This window comes from Bombina bombina, chromosome 1 (genome assembly GCF_027579735.1).
Source record: "Bombina bombina isolate aBomBom1 chromosome 1, aBomBom1.pri, whole genome shotgun sequence".
Classification (NCBI taxonomy): Eukaryota; Metazoa; Chordata; class Amphibia; order Anura; family Bombinatoridae; genus Bombina; species Bombina bombina.
The window spans coordinates 824,272,846-824,285,984 of record NC_069499.1 but is presented as its reverse complement, the minus strand read 5'-3'; the positions used below and the strand labels follow the sequence as shown (position 1 = coordinate 824,285,984).

Sequence of the window (13,139 nt, the reverse complement as noted above, 5' to 3'; positions counted from 1 at the left end):
GGACTGAATGTGAGGAGTGAAAGAAAGATCTGAGTCAAGATTGACCCCAAGATATCGGGCATGCAGTGTAGGGGTAATGATGGAGTTGTCGACAGTTATAGAGAGATGGGGGGTGGAGATTTTAAAAGAAGGAGGGAAAATATGGAGCTCAGTTTTGGAGAGGTTTAGCTTAAGGTAGTGAGAGAACATCCAGGAAGAGATGTGAGAAAGACAGTTAGTGACACGGGTTAGCAAGGAAGGAGATCGGTCTGGTGCAGAGAGGTAGATTTGGGTGTCGTTGGCATACAAATGATATTGAAACCCATGAGACTTTATTAAGGAACCTAATGATGGTGTATATTGAGAAGAGAAGGGACCGAGGACAGAGCCTTGCGGTACCCCAACAGAAAGTGGTGAAGGAGCAGAGGAAGCCCCAGAGAAGGCTACACTAAAGGTACAGTTAGATAGTTAGGAAGAGAACCATGAAAGGGCTGCTTCACAAATGCCGAAGGATTGGAGGGTTTGGAGCAAAAGAGGGTGGTCAACAGTATCAAAGGCTGCAGAAAGATCAAGGAGGATAAGCAGAGAGAAGTGGCCCTTGTATTTTGCAGAAAGTAAGTCATTGGTAACCCTAATGATTGATGTCTTTGTGGAGTGATAGGGGTGAAATCCAGATTGCAGGAGGGAGTTAATTGTAAGGAACTGGGATAGGCGTGCATATACCAGCTTTTCAAGAAGCTAGTGCTGTGGGAGATGTCTTACTGTAGTATTTCTTAATTTCAGGGCACACTAACAAGCCAGATTATCAAGATTACCTTTGGTGAGAGCAGATTAATCATCATGGTTATTGACAAGCTCATTATTTCACTTGTGGCCTCTTACTGTGCCCCCAACGACTGAAATTGACAAACCCTCAGCTAGTGAACAATATTTGCCAAAAAATGCATTTCCATTTAGTACCAGTATAGCAGGATAATATTTGTGAAATTCCTTCACCACCAGTGTCATACGATTAACCTTTATCATGTTTTATGTAGACCACATATCAAAAAAATAAGTGTATATTTTACATCAGCAAAACTGTGCGTGTCAGGGATAAAACAAAAAAATAAATTACATGTATTTTAAAAGAACATACTGTATCTAGGAGATTTATTTAATATATTTATTTATATATATATAAATGTATTTTATTTAAAAAAACAGCAAAACACATAAAAGAAAGAAAAAATACATACATATCCAACGCAGTGTAAATGTTGTTACCCAAGTGATAGCGGAGTTCACCATTTTACTTAATTATTTATTTCATTTAGTTGCAAGTTTAAAGGGACATTCGGGTGTAACAATGAAATGATCTGTTTGTTAGACCCATTTCATTTTAATTTTGTAAACTATAATCTTCTGTTACTATGTGAAACTCATTTGTAGGGGTTAATAAACACATTAATATGTATCCTATCAGTGCGCAGCCTCTGTGCTGCCTCAAATAAAAATACAACCTGTTAACCAATCAGAAACAGGAATACATATGTATGCCTCAGTCACAGACATATTCTCATCTGGATTGGTGCAGGGGTGTTACAGTAGCATAACTGACTGTATATGAGCCCTTTGCAGGGTTAAACACATAGTAACCTGATGATTTTGTTTTTATATTCTCTAATTAAATGTATTTATTTTTTACACTAGAATGTCCCTTTAACATAATAATCCTGAGAATAGACTGATTCAGCACTTAAAATAATTTACGTTTTAAAAAAAACTTTATATGTTCTAAACCGCAAACACGTTTTTCAGTACGAAAAATAAAAAAGCAACAGCTTTTGGCAAATTGTATTTTAGAGAATATAGCACAAGGGGTACAAAACTGTAAAAACGTATTTGGTACAGTACAATAAAAAATAGTCTTCTGTCTGTTCACATTTCTTGCACCATCGTAGCTGTCATCAGGTTCAGTCAACACGATGAATATTTACATTATGTCATTCTACTCCATTGCCTCTTAGGATTTAAAAACCGTACAGATGTAGTTAAACGTATCTCATTCTAATCCTCATCCCCTCCATACATGTCAGCCAGTTTATGAAAACGTGGGCCCCAGTCATTTAGTGCAGTGTAATCCTGGTCTCCATCAGAACTGGAAGAATTCAAGGTACTGAGCGAGGCAGCCTCTGAGGCACTTCCTTCATAGTCAAACACAAGGAGGGAGTCATAAGGAGGAGCTGTGGGGTCATTGTCTGCTGCCTTTAGATTCTGTGTAAAGTTGAAAACAAAAGGTTATACAATTGCATAGTCAACAAATGCATAATAATAAGACAATTAAATAACCCTTACTTTGAACTTCAAATGAGCAGTACATAGTTTGACATATTTCAAAGTTTCCTTTCAAATCCTTGTCTATTGTATCATGTGGCAGTCATCAGCCAATCACAGACTCATATACAAATATCCAGTGAAGTCTTGCAAATGCTCAGAAGGAGCTGATGCTTATAAAAAGACTGTGTACAGTTTGATAATGGGAGTATAAATTAGAGCTTTGTCTGAATCATAAAAGTTTAATTTTGACTTTCATCTCTTCTTAAACTCTGTGCTTGTGCATTGTATTGAAACACCTTTTATCCAAGCTAACGTGCGTTTGTCCTACATATTGTCTCCCCATATGCACTTTATTGTCTGTAATCCAATCCCTCTACACTTTTCTGGTCCTTTCACTTAAAGGGAATTGAACATTAAAGCTGAACTTCCATGATTCAGGAGTATGCAATTTAATCTATTTAATAAACTTCCTATTTTCCTCAATTAACAAATTTACCTTGTTCTTTAGTATCCCTTACTGAAGAGCAAAAGACGACTGCCATATATTGCTCAAGACAGGCGCAGAATCCTAAACCTACCTAGGTATGCTCTTCTTCCTTAGTAAGTCTTATCTCCCTTGATTAAAGGGCCATAATAGTTGAAAAATGACATGCTCTAATTTTAAGACTATCCATCCTGCACAACTGTGTTTAACCCTCCTCAACACAGTAGAAGTACTGGTGCTGATCCAATCAATAGCACCAGTTGCACAACCTGGGCGGTACTTCTACTGTGTGTTTAATCACTTTTTAGGGTGGTTAAACACACAGTAGTGCAGGGTTGATAGTCTTTAAGTGGCATGCTCTAATTCAATAGAACATGCAATTTTAGGAATATTATGGCCCTTAAAGGGCCACTAAACCCAAAATCTTTCTTTCATGATTCAGATAGAGAATACAAATTTAAACAACATTACAATTTACTTCTATTATTTCATTTGCTTCCTTTTTTAGATATCTAGTTGAAGAAAAAGCAATGCACATGGTGAGCCAATCACACGAGGCTTCTATGTGCAGCAACCAATCAGCAGCTACTGAGCATATCTAGATATGCTTTTCAGCAAAGAATATCAAGAGAATAAAACAAATTAGATAATATAAGTAAATTAGAAAGATGTTTAAAATTGCATTCTATTACTAAGTCATGAAAGAAAAAATGTGGGTTTCATGGCCCTTTAAAGGGCTAGCTGTAAATAAGTGTGTGCATTACTTTAAGCATTTACTGTATAATATTATATGAGTCCTATTAGGGGGTCTACCTGGGTAGGAATATGGTGGCGGCTTTACAATGTTGCACATGTGCAGTCGGAGCCACCAACATCATCGGTAACGTTACTCATACATCTCCCTAGCTCTCTCACGGGATCGCTATCGACCAGTAAAGAGCTGGTGCGCATGCGAAGGTGATCGTTACAATAAAAAATAATGATTGCCAGCATATATTTCATGTTGACCAGCCCTTTTTAGTGGGCTGTTGTTGATGACGTCTATTTGACATTAAAATATCTGAATTTAAAGTAGAAAGAAGCTTTGTTTCCATATAAAAGTAAGTTTTATACCACTAGTCATGATAGATCAGAAAATATACTTTGTTTATATTCAGTTTGTAAAAGTTTTATAAGCTTCTAATATATGGGGAATTGCATTTTTAGATTATAGTTTTCCTTTAAACTATCCTAATATTCAGAGTGATAAACAGTTGTGTAGATCATTAGCAAAGAAGAAAGTTTTATTAAGACTGACTATACTGCCAGTATACAGTACCGCTCTCCATATTAACCCCTTAATGACCGCAGCACTTTTCCATTTTCTGTCCGTTTGGGACCAAGGCTATTTTTACATTTTTGCGGTGTTTGTGTTTAGCTGTAATTTTCCTCTTACTCATTTACTGTACCCACACATATTATATACCGTTTTTCTCACCATTAAATGGACTTTCAAAAGATACCATTATTTTCATCATATCTTATAATTTACTATAAAAAACATTATAAAATATGAAGGAAAAATGGAAAAAAACACACTTTTTCTAACTTTGACCCCCAAAATCTGTTACACATCTACAACCACCAATAAACACCCATGCTAAATAGTTTCTAAATTTTGTCCTGAGTTTAGAAATACCCAATGTTTACATCTTCTTTGCTTTTTTTGCAAGTTATAGGGCCATAAATACAAGTAGCACTTTGCTATTTCCAAACCACTTTTTTTCAAAATTAGCGCTAGTTACATTGGGACACTAATATCTTTCAGGAATCCCTGAATATCTATTGACATGTATATATTTTTTTTTAGAAGACATCCCAAAGTATTGATCTAGGCCCATTTTGGTATATTTCATGCCACTATTTCACCGCCAAATGCGATCAAATAAAAAAAATTGTTCACTTTTTCACAAATTTTTTCACAAACTTTAGGTTTCTCACTGAAATTATTTACAAACAACTTATGCAATTATAGAATAAATGGTTGTAAATGCTTCTCTGGGATCCCCTTTGTTCAGAAATAGCAGACATATATGGCTTTGGCTTTGCTTTTTGGTAATTAGAAGGCTGCTAAATGCCACTGCGCACAATACGTGTATTATGCCCAGCATTGAAGGGGTTAATTAGGGAGCATGTAGGGAGCTTCTAGGGTTAATTTTAGCTTTAGTGTAGTGTAGTAGACAACCCCAAGTATTGATCTAGGCCCATTTTGGTATATTTCATGCCACCATTTCACCGCCAAATGCGATCAAAGTAAAAAAAAATGTTAATTTTTTCACAATTTTAGGTTTCTCACTGAAATTATTTACAAACAGCTTGTGCAATTATGGCACAAATGGTTGTAAATGCTTCTCTGGGATGCCCTTTGTTCAGAAATAGCAGACATATATGACTTTGGCGTTGCTTTCTGGTAATTAGAAAGTCGCTAAATGCTGCTGCGCATCACACGTGTATTATGGCTAGCAGTGAAGGGGTTAATTAGGTAGTTTGTAGGGAGCTTGCAGGGTTAATTTTAGCTTTAGTGTAGAGATCAGCCTCCCACCTGACACATCTCACCCCCTGATCCCTCCCAAACAGCTCCCTTCTCTCCCCCACCCCACAATTGTCCCCGCCATCTTAAGTACTGGCAGAAAGTCTGCCAGTACTAAAATAAAAGGTTTTTTTTTTTTTTTTAAAGGAAAAAAAAAAAAGCATATTTACATATGCTGTGTTTAGGATCCCCCCCTTAACCCCCAACCTCCCTGATCCCCCCCAAAACAGCTCTCTACGCCTCCCTCTCAGCCTTATTGGGGGCCATCTTGGGTACTGGCAGCTGTCTGCCAGTACCCATTTTGAACAATCAAATGTTTATTATTTTTTTTTAAAAATTTCTGTAGTGTAGCTCAATCGCCCCCCACCACCTAAATCACACAAGGGCTTTTTTATTTATTTAAATTTTGTCCCACTTTGTGTTTTGGGGACACATTTTTTCCGTAGTGTAGCGGTTCCCACCCGCTCCCTCCCCGTGCACGCGCCCGCCCCCTCGTGCACGTGCGCACGCCCGCGCACGCCCCCGGACTCCCCCGCCCACGATCCCGCCCCCCTCCACATGACCAGGGCCATCGATGGCCGCCACCCACCTCCCATACCGGCTCCCACCCACCAACGATACCGGCCATCGATGTCCGGTGCAGAGAGGGCCACAGAGTGGCTCTCTCTGCATCGGATGGCCGTGAAAGGTTATTGCAGGATGCCTCCATATCGAGGCATCACTGCAATAACCGGAAAGCAGCTGGAAGCGAGCAGGATCGCTTCCAGCTGCTTTCCACACTGAGGACGTGCAGGGTACGTTCTCAGGCATTAACTGCCTTTTTTCTGAGGACGTACCCTGCACGTCCTCAGTCGTTAAGGGGTTAAACCCTTAATGACCAGTGATGTACCCTGTTTGCTTTTTTGATACTGTACTTTAATAGGAAGCCTGCAAGGAGGTTGCAGTAGGGCAGTCTAGCTGCTGGCGGTGAGACCTGCATTATTACTAGCAAAAAAAGAGAAAATAAAACCTTAAAAGGGACAGTCTACTCCAAAAACGTTATTGTTTAAAAAGATAGATAATCCCTTTATTACCCATTCCCCAGTTTTGCATAACCAACACCGTTATATTAATATACTTTTTTTTACCTCTGTGATTACCTTGTATCAAAGGCTTTTCAGACTGCCACCTTATCTCAGTGCTATTTATAGTCTTGCATTTTAGACAATTAATGCTGAGCCATCATTAACTCCACAGGAGTGAGCACAATGTTATCTGTATGGCACACATGAACAAGCACGGTCATGCTGTGAAAAGCCATAAAAATGCCATGAGATAAAGGCGGTCTGCAGGGGCTTAGAAACAGGCAGAAATTAAGATATTTAAATGTTATAAAGTATATTAAAATAACGTTTGTTGATCAAAGCTGTAGTAAAGGCGTTATCTATCTTTTTAAACAATAACAATTTTGGAGGAGACTGCCCCTTTAACAACCAGCGACGCACAGGGTACATTGTGGTAATTAAGGGGTTAAGACTCCTGTGCATTAGAAACACACACTAAACATACATATATATAGCTGTCTCGCCTCCTTTACATTACAACTGATATTCTAGAATAATAATAAAATACTGTATAAACAAATGCTCATTGCAAACTAGGAGGTCGATTCCGATCCTTTAGAAAAGAAGTATCTAATGAGTTTATACAGAAAATCACCATTGAAGTCTACAGGGATTTTTGTAGGTAAATCAGTTGATAGGTTTACTAAAATATTGTGATCAGCTACTATATGTTAAGCCCAAAGGCAGAAGTTCCGGAAGACTTGGTAAGTAAATGGGTGTTTTTACTGTATTTGAAATGGTAAGATTTTTATTTAATCTAAACGTTAAAATGAAACTTGCATGGTTCAGATAAAATAGCAAGCTCGTCCTTCTATTATCAAATTTATGTTGTTCCCTTGGTATGGAAAGCATACCCAGGTAGGATCAGGAGCAGCAATGCACTAGTATTGGTAACTACAAACATATGCCTCTTGTTACTGGTTTACCAGATGTGTTCAGCTAGCTCCCAGTAGTGGATTGCTGCTCTCGAGAAGACTTTAGAATTTTCTTTTTGCACTTTTATGGCCCTTTAGAGATGATTAGGTATTAGATTGGTATGCAATAGGGACCCACAGTTAGGGGTAAATGTTGTGGGAGATCTGGATCATTTAATTTAGGGTTAGTTTTTTTTTTAAAGGGGCTATTAGGTTAATTAGATAGAATTCTTGTAATATAAATGTCTGTCTAACAGCAACTAGGGAGAAAAACTTTCTGAATGCTGATCATAGTAGCCAGCCACTAAATTATAGTGGGTGTGATCTAATCACTAAAAAAAAAAGCTATCTAAGAAAAATAAAAAAGATGAGTATACTGTTTCTTTAACAATAAAAAAAAGGTTCTAATGATTGAATTCATTTAACTAGAATGCCCCTTTAAAGGGACACTGAACCCAATTTTTTTCTTTTGTGATTCAGATAGAGCATGCAATTTTAAGCAACTTTCTAATTTACTCCTATTATCAATGTTTCTTCATTCTCTTGATATCTTTATTTGAAAAAAAGACATCTAAGCTTTTTTCTTGGTTCAGACCTCTGGACAGCAGTTTTTGATTGGTGGATGAATTTATCCACCAATCAGCAAGGACAACCTAGGTTGTTCACCAAAAATGGGCCGGCATTTAAACTTACATTCTTGCATTTCAAATAAAGATACCAAGAGAATTATGAAAATTTGATAATAGGAGTAAATTAGAAAGTTGCTTAAAATGTCATGCTCTATCTGAATCATGAAAGAAAAACATTTGGGTTCAGTGTCCCTTTAAGCCCTCTTCTTCTTGTTGTTGTTACTAACTCTTATAAAATGTTACAGTAAGGGCCATCCCATGACATAACTCATTTGCAAACTCTGAACACTCTCTTACACCTTTATTATAGCTTTTTTTTTAATTTAAAAAAAAATTGAAACTTTATTCCATATTCTATTTATCTTGTTACTAACCTCATCAATAAAATTCCCAATTTCATCTGGATTAGCAGGGCGCGGCCGGTATTGAGGAGCAGCTAAATGCGGTGGCGCAACGTCGTTACGTATGACATCTGGACGAGCATCGAGGCCTCGGTGAAGTTGACTTAGATCAAAATCCTTAAGAGAAATAGAAATTATTCTCCACTCTAAAACCATTTTTATTTCCGTCAGTAGTTAAACTATAGCTAGTTGCGATTGCTCACCTGGTCTTCCTCACCACCACCTTCTTCATCATAACAATACACATTATCTCGAGTCTCATCTTCTGGGGGGAGTAAAGGTTCTTTCACCACCTTCTTGCGCCTCATAAACAGTAAGAGCAGCAACAACAATACTGCAACGATAACAAAGTATAATTTTATTGTACTGAATGATGCTGAGTGCAACATATATATTCATGCAATAAAGAAATTAAGAAACCACTGTATTCATTTATTTGTTTTATTACAAAGAAACTGTGCTGCACATTTCCCCTAGTTCTGAACTAGTAATTAACTACTGAGACTATTTAAAGGAACAGTAAAGTCATAATAAGACATTTATGATTTAGACAGGCCATACAATTTTAAAAACTTTTAAATTTACTTCTATTATTTAATTGCTTCCTTTTGTTTTCCTTTGCTGTAAGGTTCATCTTGGTAAGCTCAGGAACAGCAAAGAACCTAGGTTCTAGCTGCTGATTGGTGGCTGTATATACATACATCATACATACACACACATTATATATATATATATATATATATATATATATATATATACATACATACATATATACACACATATATATATATATATATATATATACACACAGGTGGCCCTCGGTTTACAATGGTTTAATTTGCACCGTTTCAGAATAACAAACTTTTTTTCCCCAGTCATGTGACTGCTATTGAAAAGAATTGAGAAGCAGTGCATTGATTAAAATAGCCAGTAGGTGGAGCTGTCCGCTTGTGTTGCAGCAAAGATATGCAAAGCCAAGCAAGCTAAAATTAATCAGTTTAACCAGACCTGAGCTATCGAGCAGCTTGCAAAAGGAACAAGATCTTCCTGTCTATAAATCAGTCCAGATTGGAATGCATAGAAAGAAATGTTTGCAGAAAAATGCAAGTAAAGTCTGTGTTGTGTGATTATTTTATTAGGTTTATAATGCTGTTTAGCAAATGTTGCTCTACTGAGCGGGTCTGGTTTACACTGTCTAGTCACAGTGTGCCCGGTCGTGCCATTAAAATGAATGTAGCTTGCTCCTGCTCTGGTCTAGTAGCATGAGCGAGCTACATTTATTTTAATGGCGCGACCGGGCACACTGTTACTAGATAGGGTTGCTGGATGCGCTGTGGAAAAACCAGACCGGCTCAGTAGAGCAAGGAGCAGCATTCTTGAAAAAGGAGATTTACATAAAATTTCTCTGTAAAACTTTAGTGTATAAATCTGCCGGTAAGCTAATGTTATATGCACTATGTGCAGAATTATATAACATTAGTTTGTAAGTTTACTGCCCCTTTAAGCTCTAAAAATGTTACATTTTCTTATTCTCTGAGCTGGTAATGCACCCTGCTGACCTCTTAAGGCTATCCATGCTACATATATTTCCCTGTTTGGATTTACCAAATAACAACTGCAAAAAAATCCCTTTATACCCACTTTATGACTGGGACTAGCCTTGTTGTCCCAAGACTAAAGCCCTGATTGGCTCCTCCGAATAAGACAAGTGGTGGATGGAGTTTGGATATAAAAACAATTGCAGAAAAATGTTTAGACTTGGTTAATATGTTATTCTATTGCAAGACAACAGATTTTTTTTGTAATTATAAAGTGTTTACTGTCCCTTTAACAACAATTTGCTGAATGGAAAGTTTTATATACGCCACTGTATTGTATATTCAGCAAGTAATAGGCCTCTCCATTCGTTGAATACATTTATTGTTGATTTGACAGGTCGGTTCTACAACTGCAATCGCACTAACTATTCTGTGTAGAGTCAATATAACTGCTCAAATGTATAGCAGTAGCCATTTTTTCCTGTTTTAGCTGCTAGACCGGTGACTATGTATATTGCTTACAATGGTTACCTAGCAATACTTATGTACTGGTATTAAATGTTTTCCTAAACAAATGGTTAATAACTTGAAATGAATTAAGTGCACATACATATACATAATATCATATACATAATAATTTAGCACTGTTTAATGGTTTGTTGCAGAGTTTCAGTCATGTAATTAACAATAACGAAGACTCGGAAACTCGACTGTTATATCCAAGTGCATTTAATGTTCCAGTAATATGAGGACACCGAGAGAATGGTAAAAACAGGATTGTTCACACGTAATTGGTACATTAAATGCAATTTAATGTAACAGTGGGGTTGTTGAGTAACACTAGTCCCAGAAAATGCAGTGGACAAGTTAAAAATTTGTTTTTGTTTTCTCTTTCTATTTTTAACACTGAGTGGACTAGAAACTTTTTCCCACTAATATTAGTAAGTTTTCTCCGCTCACTATAGTAAAACGTTCCCACCCCTGTAAAATATCTTCTAATTATTATTGGTGTACAAAAAAAGGATACTCACTTAGCAATGCTAGGATTCCCACCAGGATCCCTATGATAGCAGGAACACCCAGACCTCCAACTGCAATGGCTTTTTCATCACAGGTGATGTCACTTCCTTCACAGTAACACACACGTGCACTTAGTTCTATGTCAGCCACTAGCCCCATGTTGTCTTTCATTTTGATGTTAATGGGATAATCACCAATATCCATATTCTTTAAAGGGGAAATCTTAAGGGCTGTAGGAGAGAGGAAATGCATAAGAAATTAGAACAGTAGAATTTCAGTCTTCACTATACAAATCAATATATTTATTTAAGAGAGGGGCTTGTCTACTATAAAATAAACTTTATTAGGAGTCTCTAGACATAACAGATTTTTTAAATTGATCCTATAAAGCAGGGGGGGGGGGGGGCTCCAGTCCTAAAGCACCACCTACAGTCCTGGTTTTACCATTCTCTCCGCATTAAAATAGAGCATCAGAAGTTGTGCAATACGTTTCTTTGCAGTGAGAAAATTAAAACCAGGACTGGCGTTGGCCAGACCTGCTATAAAGTATGATTCCCCAGCAAAACCCTATGTTTACTGTTTTTGCTCTTGTGGCTTTCGAAGGCAATTTTCTTTCAAATGAGGGTTCCTGGAGGTCTGTGGCTAGTAAGGGAGCTGATCACAAGGGATTTAAACAACCTCCCACCCATCCACACACATTTGTGGTGACATTATCAGCACTCCCATGTAGCCTTGGGAGTGCCGCTCAGTATACCACCACAGATCAGGGCCTGCAGTGAGGGGGATTTCCAACAACAGCATCGGAATGGCTAGAGGTACGAGGCAAGGTTGTCCTCTTTCCCCTCTCCTGTTTAACCTGGCAATAGATCCATTAGCATTCTTGCTAATGAAATGATTACAAGGGATATTAGTCAGGGGTGAAAAAATGAAATTATTTCTATAGATGGACGATTTGTTGCTGTTTTTAAAGGATACGAAAAAAGAAATTCCTATTATTCTAGAGAGAGTGCATGAGTTAGGCTCATTTACGGGATATAAAGTCAACACAAAGTCCAAACTTTTATGGATCATCAGAAATAAATCAAGTATAATCTATATTCAATTTAAAGAGGTAAAAGGCCAACTTAAAGGGGCAGTACACTGTAAAATTGTTTTTATATGATGGTATTTTCAATGACATGCTATACCAGCTGCAGAGTATAAAAATTATGAGAAATTGCATTTTCAGGTTTATTTGTGTATATGAAGTAGCTGGTTTTGTGTGTTTAAACCACAGCCTATTACAATGGGTTGAGCTTCAGGTAATATCAGATCTCATTATGTTATCACTTTGTGTACACAGACTTGCTTATTTATCTTATATTTGTCTAGAAAACCAAAGCTCAATACTTAGAGAAAACAATGGAAAATTATCATTTTATTACTTAACTATCATGCCCCCCACTGAGAGTGTAATCTCTTCTGCTGGGTGTGTTTACTTAGGCTATTCAATAGAATATACTCCAGTATTAAAACTTTCAGTATAGGTTGGGATACCACAGGGTAAATCAGCTATTTCAAATGCCAAAATAGGGGTAAAGGAGCTACTTGTAAACAATTTAAAACACTTCAGCAAGTAAAATTAATCATTGGGAACAATTTAAAGGGGAGAATTTTTTTTGGGTGAACTGTCCCTTTAAATATTTGGGAGTCAAACTAGAATCTAATCCCAATGTATGGTATAAGATTAATTACCCTCCCCTTTTTGATCAAATTAAACAAGATCTTGGTAATTACAACTTTCTCTTTCTGCAAAAATCAGTTTAATCAAAATCATAATCTTGTCTAAAGCGTTGTATTTAATGCAATTTTTGCTATTGCTCATTGTCAGTCTCACTGTCTTTTTTATGTGTAAGAGGGAAAAGTTGTCTTTTTAGAAAGATAAATACAATTAAAAAGCTTTAGTGGTTTTTCATTTCTTTCTTTCCAAATGACAGTCTCTCCTCTAATCAAGAATAAATTAGTTTACCCATATTCACGAATAACACTACTATATTGCCCTCTGAAATTATTGCAGTCAGATGTTAGGAATCTCTCTGTATTATTGAATGTAATTAAAGCTTGGCAAAAAAAAAATCAATAAATATTTAAAGTTAAACTTAGATTTATCAAAATATCTTCCTATTGTAGGTAATCCTTTGTTT

At 36.8% G+C, this 13,139-nt stretch overlaps 1 protein-coding gene across 1 annotated transcript in view; it reads right to left on the bottom strand.

Annotated features, from left to right (window-relative positions):
• Positions 1-1,130: 1,130 nt before the first annotated feature.
• The window catches only part of LOC128646018 (cadherin-1), a 135,193-nt gene continuing 123,184 nt past the window's right edge, over positions 1,131-13,139 (bottom strand). The window contains exons 13-16 of the mRNA XM_053699410.1: positions 10,968-11,186; positions 8,602-8,732; positions 8,372-8,515; positions 1,131-2,235 (exon numbers count right to left, since the gene is read on the bottom strand). Of these exons, the coding sequence (XP_053555385.1) occupies positions 2,029-2,235; positions 8,372-8,515; positions 8,602-8,732; positions 10,968-11,186 (701 nt within the window). The 3' untranslated portion in view covers positions 1,131-2,028. The remainder of the gene's footprint in view (positions 2,236-8,371; positions 8,516-8,601; positions 8,733-10,967; positions 11,187-13,139) is intronic.